The following is a 12,381-nucleotide window of genomic DNA, read 5'->3' on the forward strand; positions in this document are numbered from 1 at the left end:
CACAACCAGTGTTATTCCACCTTCTTGGTATGGTTTTCACTGTGACCTATTGGGAAAACAGTTTGGGAAAACATTCATGGGGATATTTGAGGAATGTACAGCCTCGTAAAATTGAATCCACATTTGGGGAGAGGGCTTCCTGGTTATGTGTGCAAACACAAATGCCACCATCAGTTTGGTGTGTGCTGGGACCCAGTCTAAAGTTCCCAGTTGGACTGAGTGGGTGTAAAACAACCCAGACCAGTATAAATCAATCTGGCAGAGGAGCGTCAGAGGCCCTGGAGAAAGTGCAGAGTAAACAGCGCAGCTTTTCCCATGGCTCAGCGCCCCTCATCGATCAGATGGGGAGCTCTGGTGCATACTGCACATAGGCAAGGGTTCACGAAGAGACTTCCCACTCAGTGCAGCATGCTTAAAGGACGAAGTGCAGGCCAGCAGCTCTAAGGCTGACATAACACAAACCAAGAGCAGACAAAAAATGATCTTGGTATGATACTTGTCTCCGAAGCTGCAGCTGATGATTGTATGCCCTGCGGAACAGAGGAACTGTTCAAAGCAGCTGAGATATGGAAATTCTGCCCAGCAGTGCTAGTATATGCTGGCTTCCAGTAGTGAGCAAAGAAACAAGACTGCTTTACAGGGTGGATATGCATACCCAGCAGAGGACCAAAGGAGCACAAGCACTAGCACTACAGCACAAAGGAATAAGGGTAAAAACTAACCGACACTAGACACATGATCCATATTATCTAGACTACATTAGCAACTTAAACTTAAACATTTACACAACAATAAAAGATGTATACAATATCTTTTTGTAGTGTTTATTCTAAGAATGTCAGCTTTGGACAATTTATCTCAGAGTTGGTTTTGGGCATGCATCAGCCTGTATGTTTTCTCTTTATTCTAAAGACTGTGCCTCAGATCCAGTGTGAAGCATGCTCAGTAATTCAAACAGGCAGAGCCCAGAACAAAACATACTCAATGGCTAGTTAATGTAGGAGATGGCAAATGTAAATGACAAATGCACTTTAAGGTTAAATGAATAGGATCACTTTTTGGCATTGTTTAAAAGCAGACATTGTGGATACATCAACAAAGCATTAACATTAAAACAACAACACATAACACACCACCACTCAAATTCCATCCATAATACAACACCATCGAAATAGTTTCCATATTCCATAACACATGACCACTCAAATTACATCCATAATCCATAATCCCTCACCATCCCAATTAAATCCTTATTCCATAACACATCACTATGCAAATTATTTTCAATAATCCATAATATACCAAATACCATAATATATACTAAATTATATCCTTATTCCATAGTATCTATAAAACAAAACATTCTACTGGTCCCTCTACTAAATAAAATTGTGTTAAAATGTTAATAATTTTTTTTTTTTTACTTTTTACTACATTCTTTATTTTGCAAACAAATTTCAAAGGCTGTGTGGAGAAGCAGCTGGAGATGCACAATCCTAAACTAAACTGTTTCAAGGGCACTGGATGTGATATGTGGTGCCAAGCATCTCTTGAGAGCTTTCGATTTGCAAGACAGACAGTCACTAAAACAGTAAAACATTTTTCAACTTATTTTCCGCCACTTATTATGCCTAAAATCAAAGCTTACATCATAACCAGTGCTATACTGTCTTTGAGAATATCTGAGAAAACAGGCATATTAAGAGTGATCCATGAACAAGGGCTTTCTCTCCTGCATGCAGTGTAAAGATTACCCTTGAGGATGACATTTTCAACTTGATTAATTCACTCTCTGTTGTAGCTGCTCTCCCCCTGTAGCCAGGGCCAAGTTCATTAGCTCAACATCAAGGACATGGTGTCTGCTCCCTGACCGTCACCCATACACTACATAGGTAAAGCATAATGCTGAACATCATGCAGCCTCTATCCTCTTCCTTTAGCTTCACTGAATCACTAACTGTTAGACTACTTACCTTATTTATAACTAGTCTTTACTTATTGATAGAAAATCTACTCAATGAAATTAGTATAACTCGTACGATCCGTATCCTCCAGAATTACTGACAGCTGAAGAAAGGAGATATAGGAGATAAACATAATAAGATGTCTGTTATTTATCATCTTAACTAAAAAATGAGAGATATAGCCTTTTAAAATGTGTAAAATTATTCAAAGAAACAGGTTCCTCAAAAGCATATTCCTTTAGTGGCATAGCTTCTTTTAATTAATTTTTGGCACAGCTCCATGTAGTACTTTTGGATCCCTGACATTTTTCCACAACTCGTTTTTACGCATGCTTACCAGGAGCTAATTCAGGAAAGCACTGTATGTCATTAAAGTGATTGCATGAGTTTTTATCCAGTGCAACAAATCCAGTTTTGTAATTTAAACCAGGATTATCATGTATGTGTTCTTTAGAGGTATGCACTGCACTATCACTTAAAGGAGCATTCAACATTTCTCAAAAATACACACAAACAAACAAAACAGTTGTCTAGCTCAAAAATCCTAGTCTAAATTATTCAAAACATTTGCAAAACAGCCATTTGATTGGCAATGTTTGAAAACATTGTTGGTTTATAACAAATGTTCTGATGCTGCTTGCCTCTAAGAAAAATAGTATGAAATATAATTTTTTTACATTTTGGACCCTTTAGATAAGTTTATTTTAGTAATCTCTGTTCTAATCTCGATCAACATACAATATTTCAGCCTAGTTATGAATTTAATTATAACAACCCAATATACAAAACACTTGGACTGCTTCAGAGACACAAACATGATTGCCATGTCAAATTTGGTAAGGATTCAGCACAGCTTTGAAAAACTATGTCCTGTGCTGCAAAGTTCAAAGGTACATCTTAGGCAAGATTTATTTCAAGACCAATTTTAAAAAGACTGGATAGACAACATAGTAATCAAAAAGACAAAAAAAAAATATTAGAATTTATATTTCAATTTTGGGGCAAAGCAATAGTATGTGAAAAAAAAAAATATTTTCAACAATTACAGCTGCAACAAGAAAATATTGGGAGTCCAGGCACTTTGTGACAAAACCACCATGATGCTGCAGAGAAGCACACTTCTGAATGTAAATGAACATAATAGGCCAAATAAATTGTTGATTGGTTATTGTCATTCTAGGTTAATGAACAGAGTGAAGGAAACGAAGACAACACGCTCATGTGTTTTAATACCACTCACTGCCTGATTATCACAGCGACATTATGTGCCAAGTTTGGACACAGGCTTATTAGACATTTTATCATCAGCATTGGGGTTGAGGTTTCCTAAATCTGGAGCTGAATGGGCCAATTAACAGTCAAATTAAATAGGATACAAAAATCAGCTCAGCCCATGAAATAAAGCACAGGACACATACAATGGCTTTTGCCATATCTAGGGCCCCATTTTCACACATTTGCAAAGACTGCTGCAACATCCTTTGTATAGCACAACCACTGGTACTGATATTTTCATGACAGTGTGAAGTGCATTTAGGTTATTTCATGCCTTGTACACTTCACATTGCATGAGGGTGGGAGGGTTGGCACAAAAAAGGGAGGCCCTTGTAAATACACTATCCCAGTGTAAGTGTAATTTTATAAAGCTTTTGTGATTAGGTCTACTTTTAGTGCAATGTCTGTAACCCAGCATAATTTGATATTTTCATGTTGTTTTGTGCAAGCAAAAAGCAAGCTGGAAATGAGCAGTAATTATAGCAGGTCATGTAATAATGTCATCATCTTTTATGGCAAGAGATGGATATAATTACTAAGTTACAGAGATACTGTTTTCGATGATATAACTCAGCAACCTATTTAACTGGAAGCTTGGATGTAATGCATCATAACTAGCTCCATCCTCACTCAGTGTATATAAGGATAGGGTAAAAAAGGTGTAAACACCATAATTAGAAGAATCGGCTATGGATCATAATGAGAATTTCCAAATTGGCCAGTGTTCCTGCCATCTGCCTGATCGATAGTGAGAGCTAATCTGTGAGCCATGTTTTGATGCATGCTTTGGAGTGAGAACTTGTCTTCTGTATGAGAAATGATCTTCTGTATGAATGTTTTTCAAGTATCTAATTCTGGTCAAACCTGTCTTCTACTGTTTGTAATGTAACTGTCTCATTAGGAAGCAAAACTAAGAATTTTAATAGGATTGACCGTATTCAGCACCTTAGAGTACATTCAGCCACATACAATGAATGTCTGAACGTAGCAGAGGTAGTGAAGAAAGGCTACACTACATTATATGTGCAAGTGACATTTAAGAGATACAAAACTACAGCAGCACCACCTAAATGATAACCAAACTTATGTGGTTTATTGCACTCATTAACCAGCTGTTCTCGGGAGTTCAGTACCTGATATCTCACCCAGATCTGCTATGCCTGCTCTCAAATCATTTGTGTGGTGAAACTTTCAACTTTATTAGACAACACACACACAAAAAAATAAAAAAAAATAAAAAAACAAGACTGCAGATAGTTTTACTGTTATTCTGTTTTGTCAGAAAAATTCTTATGCCCACTGTCATCTCCACTAAACGAAAAGTTAGACTACAACCCGTTTATAGTTAGGCTACAACTGCCTCTAGTGTTTTTGCCCTGCAATGCCTGTCCACATCAAAGTTTGGTAACATCTGATCTCACTAAAAGAAAATTGGATTGGACTTACAAAACATTGATCAGGATATCAACACTCAAACCTACGTTCTGAAATGTTTCTAGAGTTGCATTAGATACAGGTATACAATGTTCATTTCTTTGGTAGTCCCTTAACATTTTGTTTTGAGCTCTTTCACTTAGTGCAGCTGTTAGGTATGAGAAGCAATTAATAGGTATGAGAAGCATAATTGGTTTAATCAGGTACGTTTATGTATGCAATCATCAAAACACACTGGTCTCTGGCCCTATTGGAACAAGGTTTCACACAGTGCTATATTAACTAATATTAGTTAAACACAACTGATTCCGCTCATCAATCAATTTTTTGGTTTTGTAGGTGTGTGAGTAGAGCAATCACTAAACTTTGTAGGACTTCAGCCCTCCAGGACCAAACTTGGAAACTCCTGATGTAAACTATTGAATTTGGACAAGCACCAGAGCAGAAAAAGACACTCACCGAAAACTTGAAGCCATTCTTTAAGTAGAGCAAATACATATTGATCTGAATTACATTTCAGAGATGAGTAGTCAAGTAATAAAAAGTTTCAGAGCTTCTAAAGCTAAAGAGTCAGCATCTCTGTCTGCCTGGAGAAATTACCCACTGCAAAGAGATAAATAGATCAATACCACACAATGCAAACTAACTGATAGTATAGATCAGAAGGGCTTCCTTGTGTTTGCTGGCCAACCTGTGCCTGTTTTTCCCCTCAGTGCTGGCAAACTCAGCAACACTAATTCATTCCTGCCTGACATCACTCAGAGATTTCCCATGGCAATGAACTTTCCCTCTAAAATAATCTAAACACAACTAATTTAAAGTCGAGTAATAATGCTTTGTACCATTATATTTTGTATAGGTAATTTACTTTTTGTAGTGATGTGAGATTAACAGTGATCTCATTCTGTTCCTCTACATTTCTCCTTTTTAAAAGAAGTATGTAGTGGTTGGAGAGGATTCTAAAGTATTTTCAGGTGCATGGCAAACACAGGTTGTCATTCTCGTTTATAGCTATGATATAAAAATATCAAAGTATGTAATTCCCAATTATAAAAAAAAGAGTTTAACATTGAATTAAAAATAATGATTAAGCAAACAAGTAAACAAGCAAACAAAAAATCATAAGACAACCACATAGGAATTGCAGCCCTATTCTCCCACACCCCAAAAATCAAGTGACAAAGTAATTGGAAAAATAATAATTCTTAAACATTTTTACATTTAGTACTTTGTAGTGAGTCTTTTTAGTACTTTGTAGTGAGGTCATCCAAAATGGCTCTTATCAATGAAATACATTTACATCTGAATGTTATTGTTGAAAATGTTTTAAGTTTTACTGCACCACAGTATGTTTTAACACCAAGCTTTCTTTTTGGCCAGGCATGTACTAGAGTCATAAATTAATCAAAATCACTGCCATGATTAACACTAGAATCAGGATTAAAACTAAAAACTCAACAATATATGGGCCAATATTCAGATCATCACTGGTTTTGAATGCAGATTTACAATTATAAAGTAAAATCAAGAGTGAGGCTTTTCTCTTCTGGTAAATGATCACAACCTCTTAGTGTACAAATTGCTGAATTTAATCATTTACAACTGTACAACAAAAATCAATGGAATAATTTTTAAACTTTGATGCCAAATGATACATGCATGTTGACAGTGTGCTGTCACAGATTGTTTGCAGTATGGACACACAGAGTTGATGTAACCGTCATTACCCACAAAACAGATTTTCTGTCCTAGTGCTAATTTCATCACTCCAATGCCTTTATATGGCCTCATTCCAAAAAACAAAATTCTCATGAATTTAAACCTATAGGTTTATCAATCAGACTATGATAAAACAGGCAATTTTGCACAAAGAAAATGAAAATAATGAATGTACCATGTGGAAGCAAAGACCGCAACATTGGGGGCAGGGTGTGGGGGGTGTGGATTTAAGCACTGCCTGTAACCATTAAGAGATTTATGGTCACATGGAGAAGTTGAGCAAGCAAATGTCCTACTGCTACAAACAGTTATTATCCTAAATTGCCCCTTCGTTTGGAAATGATCTTAAATGAATCATGCTGTTCTTTATAGTAAACAAGAAAGGAAAAAGGCTGAAACCCTTCACATCGAGCCTGTTGGTCTGGCATTCTCTCTTAACACCAGATCCCATTAGCGCAAACTACTGCTGGAGCTCCCTGCTTGCTGAAGCAAAACTGATGGGTATTTGTCTGGGCCTCGAATTTAGATTTGTGCTCTATTTTGTGAACACTGGGAGTTAAATAAGGCAAGGCATTTCAAAATTTGTTTATATAGCATATTTAACATAGCATTGGCTTACCAAAGTGCTGTACATGCTTAATATTAAAATTATCATATGGTTAAACACATGTAATCATAGCAGTAAAAGCTAAATTTGAAAACATCTGACAGTGAAATTGTTACAATCAGTACACAAACTCAACTAGAGTCAACTGCTAAAGTAAAGAGAGGTGTCTTCCACAATGACTTGACTTAAAAATATCTAAAGACTGAGCAGTCCTAATATGGAAAGGCAGGGTGTTACAAAGAGTTGGGACAGCTAATGCAAAGGCTTGATCACCTCTGCTTTTGAGTATAGACCTGGATATCTTTAAAAGTATTAGGTTGGCAGACATAGGAGCTTTCAATGGAATACGAACCTGCAGAATATCTGCAAGGTATGATGGTGCCATCTCATTCAGTAAATAAATGAATAAACAAAAAATAAATAAAGAGTTAATGTAACTTTTGGCCACTTTATCACACCTAGTGCCTAGATAAAGAAAGGCTGTAAAATTGTAGAACCTGGTCCTAGAGGACTATGATTGGAATATCGGTAGGTGACCACTTTAGCGGTCTGTTACCCTGGTGTCTGATTCCCCTCAGCTCCCAAAATTCCGGTGTACATGTTTTTTTTTTTTTTTAACAATATCTAGTATATCTTTAACAATATCTAGTATAATATAATATTAGTAATTATTTATAGAAAAGAGGCATTACTTGCAGACTTTTTTACACCCCACCATCACTAGGACTGAAATAAAATGCTTATATATCATATACAAATATACAAATCACTTTCCATCAATAGTCAATAACAGCTCGTGTATCTATAAACTGACCTGGACCTCTGAGGTTTACTGATGTCTCTCAACATATTACAAACAGAAAGTCCCAAATGCAGAAGAGTCAAAGAAGCAAAACTCTATTGTGCTCTTGACTTGGAGTAACACAATACACCTTATTATTGATTTCTCAGCTGTAGTAGCATTTTGAGGACTGCTGTGCTGTGTCCTGAAATTCATGCAGTAAGTTAAGCTAATGCATTAACTGTTGTGTGCATTGTGTTTGTTTGTTTGTTTGTTTGTTTGTTTGTGTGTGTGTCTCCCTGTTGGGGCCAGGGGATGGGGGGGTAGGATTAGTACAAAAAGAGTATCTATAATAAATGAGGTGCCTCTTTCCTTTTGTGGGAGCAAAATTGTTGTAGGAAAAAAATTACATCCATGGGGCTTAGAAGGATACAGAAAATAAAGATAATGGATATAGAAATGAAAATCTAAAAAAATATATAATGTAAACTGCCCTCCACAGGTACTGGAAGTTTTATTTTTTATTTTTGCTGATTTTCTTAATATCTGAGAACTAATGGTAAACAAAAATACAAAACATGACAAGAAATAATACTAATATTAATGCAGTAAAAATGTGTAGCTGTGCTTTTGGCCTTTTACATTGCCTTTTGTGCTTGTTTTTAAAATCAGTAAGTACACATTAAACTCTGATACAAAATGAAAACCAAGTAGAATGAAATATGCTATGGTGACTACATACCATTATTTCTCAGATGAAGCTCAAGATATAGATCCAAGGATGCAGTTTCTTTGCTCTCTATTTTCCCTCTTGTTCTCATGAGCTGTAAAATAAAACACAAAGGGAGAGATTTTACATATAGGATGTCCTGTTTGTCACATACTATTGGCACAAACCTTTTTTAATGGCTTCTCCTTTATTCTTTTCCCTTTTACAAACTCTTAATATGGTTAGTTAAAATGTATGCAACAGAAAAGACAGCTTCAACACAACACTAATTAACTATAAATATATTTTTTTTAGAAATGCCACTTGAAAAGATAACAGATATAACAAAGATTTTCAGTCAGGCAAAGAAACAAAGAATAGTTTAGAACAGCAATATTTTGGTTTCCAACCAAATTAAGATGATTAGATGTCAACCTTTTATTTAAAATAAAATCATGAACAAGGTGTTAAAAGGATGATCATTTTTGTAGTATGCTCATGTATGAACCAGTCTGAAACTTTAAACTAGTAGCCACTTTGGAACTATACATAAACAAAGTTGATTTAAAATAGAGTTGTTTTATTTTGATATAATTAAGATTCACTATATTTGAATTTTCCATCACTCTTCTAGTGAGATGCTCAGATCACTCAGGCTATGCAGCAGATACAAGAAAAGGGACACATTTACAACACAGTAAAATCGTTTAACACTATTATTCTGAAGACAGTCATTTGTCTAAATGTACATTATTGCCCAAGCCTACTAGAATGCTACCCTCACACATACACTCATTATAAAGCTCATACGCATATTTCATTGCTTTATATAGATGTGAGCTACAAATAGGATACTTTAGGGACAGCTATGGTGATGAAATGTAAGCTACACGGTTGATAACGCATTCCCTAATGCTTGCTGCAGAGATATTTTACCCATGCGACTTTCTTGTATTCTACTGCTAGAAGCTAAAATTAACAGGAACAGAATGAACAAGGTGCCAGCTTTAAAAGGAATCATAGTGGCTCTGTACTGGAAGCTGGTGAAATATTAATGGGTGCCGCTTGTTGCTAGGCCCTGCTTCCTTCTCTGCTTGGTAAATTACCCTTTATTGCTGGATCCTAAATTGCATTTACTTGACCATGTTTCCCATGATACTAACCCTAATTAGAGTCTGAGCTCATGTATAATTCATTGATACCAGCATTTCTGACTAATTACCTGCAGCAAACTCTTGCTGTCACTGTGGGTTTCCAACTGTCTGTGGCTAACAAGGCTAAATGATTTTATGCTTTTCTGCTGCTACTGTTGCTTCACCACAAGCATCTTCCAGCTGCACAATACAGAATAAGACAAGGGACAATTAAAACCTGGTTATTTCCTGCAATAACTCACAGAAAGTATTATTCCAGTGTTAGCCTGAAATGCCATTTAGTACCACACCCTGCTGTGTTCATGCCGAAATAGTGACCTGGTCATAGCACTACCCAAGTATCTGTGTCTATACTTAGTAGGCCTCCATGACAAGCCTACTGCTGCAAATGGACAGGGCAGCTATAGACACAGCTCTGCATCCATCAACCTTTGACTTAGAACGACAGAGCATATGAGAACCCCAAGTTTAGAGTGTCATTACTTCATACAGGCTCAGTTGTGGCAAGGGTCATCATTATTGTTTGGTTTCCATGGCAACCTGCTAAAAGACAAAGTGAAGCACCGAATTGATCTTTATGTGGCTTATAAAGAGAACACTGCAGAAGCAGGAAAGGGAATGTACAGTAAAAAACCCAGGATGTGAGAACATTTTAATGAGTCAGTCAGAATTGCATAGTACACAAAAAAGGGAACCTGGTTAGCCATGGATCAGTAAAAACAGAATGGTAGATTCAATGTCCACCATTTGTATCCACTTAAGGGCCTTCTTTTAAACAACACAATCCCCTTTTACTACCAAATCAATGACATTTAATACTGACCACAGTGTACAGGGATTATATGTGGCCCAGTTAATTGATTTCTGATTGACATTTTGTTTAGGAGAGAAATGTGCTTATCTGCAAAATAACTAAAGCCCCTGTTTCTGTCCATCACTACTAAAAGAGCCAATGTAGGCCTACCACCAGTTCCGTGCTGACAGATTTGATCTTTAGGGGACTGGCAATAAAAGACATCCGTTCTATGATTTAGTCTTGCAAATTTCCTGGACACTTACTTTGCCCTACATTATTCCTTTCTCTTTCTGACTGCGTATCTCTGTCCTCTTGCCCTTCTGCCAGGATGCATGGCAATGATGGCATTTCCCAGAGGATGTCAATCTCTCAAAAAGGAAGTGCTAAACAAATGATTTTTCATGGTCTCATAATTTTAAGAGGTCAACTAAATAAAGGCAAATATTTGACTATATTACTAATCTTTTATATATATATATATATATATATATATATATATATATATATATATAAAATCATATATTAGTTCACACACACACACATACACACAATATAGGAGTTCTGAGATTTCACATATACAGAACCACATGAAATTCCTGAAATACCATTTCAGTCAAGCACAGTAGCTACTGGTTTGCTACCTGACAGGATTTAACCTAACCTTCCTCAGGTTTCTAGCAAAGGTTTTGGCATACAGCAGGTATAGAATATAGGCCACAGAAGTGAAAGAACATGTCCAGGTGCTGCTGAATGTACAAAGCTCTGGTTACTGTCAGAACCCTAAACGCCATGAAAACAAGCCGTCTCTTAGCTGCTCGCTTAGAGTTCTTCTAAAACATTGCCCAGAGCTACCCCTCCTCCTCTATCACCCACTGCTATTTCCTAAGACCCCTTTCTGTCTCTTGAAAGAGGGGAGACATTGGTATCAAAATAGGTCTTTGAAGCTGAGTAATTAAGAGGGAGAGAGAATTGTCAGGCTCGACCCAGGGGAACTAAGAGAAGTCGAAGAGGAGGGTTCACAGTTACAGACACAGTAAGAAGTTAAAAGCACTAAGCCTGTGGGACTTCATTATGAAGAGCACTTTTTCCTTAGAAAGGGTTATACAAATACATAATAATTACTATTTTCTACTGCCTATTAAATACAATAATTTAGTAATGATGCAGAATGATAACCATTGTAGATCTACTTTATTCTTGCTATTTTATCTTGTCACTTATATACTGAAATATAACCATTTTCTTCTAACAAATACTAGATGGATTTATTTATGATTCATTTTTAAGAAGTAGTAGGGCAGATATTCTGCTGTTTTTTAAGGATACCCTGCTGAATCAAGTGCACAGGGATGTCACTATCCACTGTGGTGCATCCATGAGCTACCTTAATGGGGGCCTTAATGCGTTCAGAGAGAGAATATTAGAACCTTCAGATGTCCAGTACAAAGTTGACTTCACTTTTTATCCAAAGGATTTGAAGCAGTAACCTTGAATTTCATATATATATTTCTTGGTGTACTGCCTTGACATGCTTAGCTGCTACGGTTGTGAATTGATCCATCATTTAAGGAAAAAGATAATGATATGGGACAATCTGAAAGAAAATTGCAAATTGTCAGGAATTCTAAATTGTGTAATATTGTAGCATAGCCTACACACCATCTATTCTTGGCCTTTAATTTGGAATATGGAAAGCACATCTGTATGAACACAAGAGTGTTCATATCTTACATCTTTGTGCTGGCATACAGATTTATTTATGCTCTCAAAGCAACATCATAAATATTTTATCACAACACTTGCAAATCATGATAAAGTACTGTTAACTTCAATATCTTAGAAATATATTGGTCAGAGCATTGATTTACATTTTAACATTTCAGTTAAATAATAAATCAAATAGAGACCATGAAACTCAAAACTCATACCGAGAGCTTCAGAG

General features: G+C 36.2%; 1 protein-coding gene across 2 annotated transcripts in view; it reads right to left on the minus strand.

Moving 5' to 3' along the window:
* tspan18b (tetraspanin 18b) overlaps positions 1 to 12,381 on the minus strand; it is a 29,182-nt gene that overhangs the window by 6,251 nt on the left and 10,550 nt on the right. For both annotated transcript variants that reach the window (XM_027008762.3, XM_027008759.3), the window contains exon 2: positions 8,523 to 8,604. In XM_027008762.3, the coding sequence (XP_026864563.2) occupies positions 8,523 to 8,525 (3 nt within the window). In that variant the 5' untranslated portion in view covers positions 8,526 to 8,604. The remainder of the gene's footprint in view (positions 1 to 8,522; positions 8,605 to 12,381) is intronic.

Source organism: Electrophorus electricus, chromosome 6 (genome assembly GCF_041902795.1).
Source record: "Electrophorus electricus isolate QZ-2024a chromosome 6, ASM4190279v1, whole genome shotgun sequence".
NCBI classification, from domain to species: domain Eukaryota; kingdom Metazoa; phylum Chordata; class Actinopteri; order Gymnotiformes; family Gymnotidae; genus Electrophorus; species Electrophorus electricus.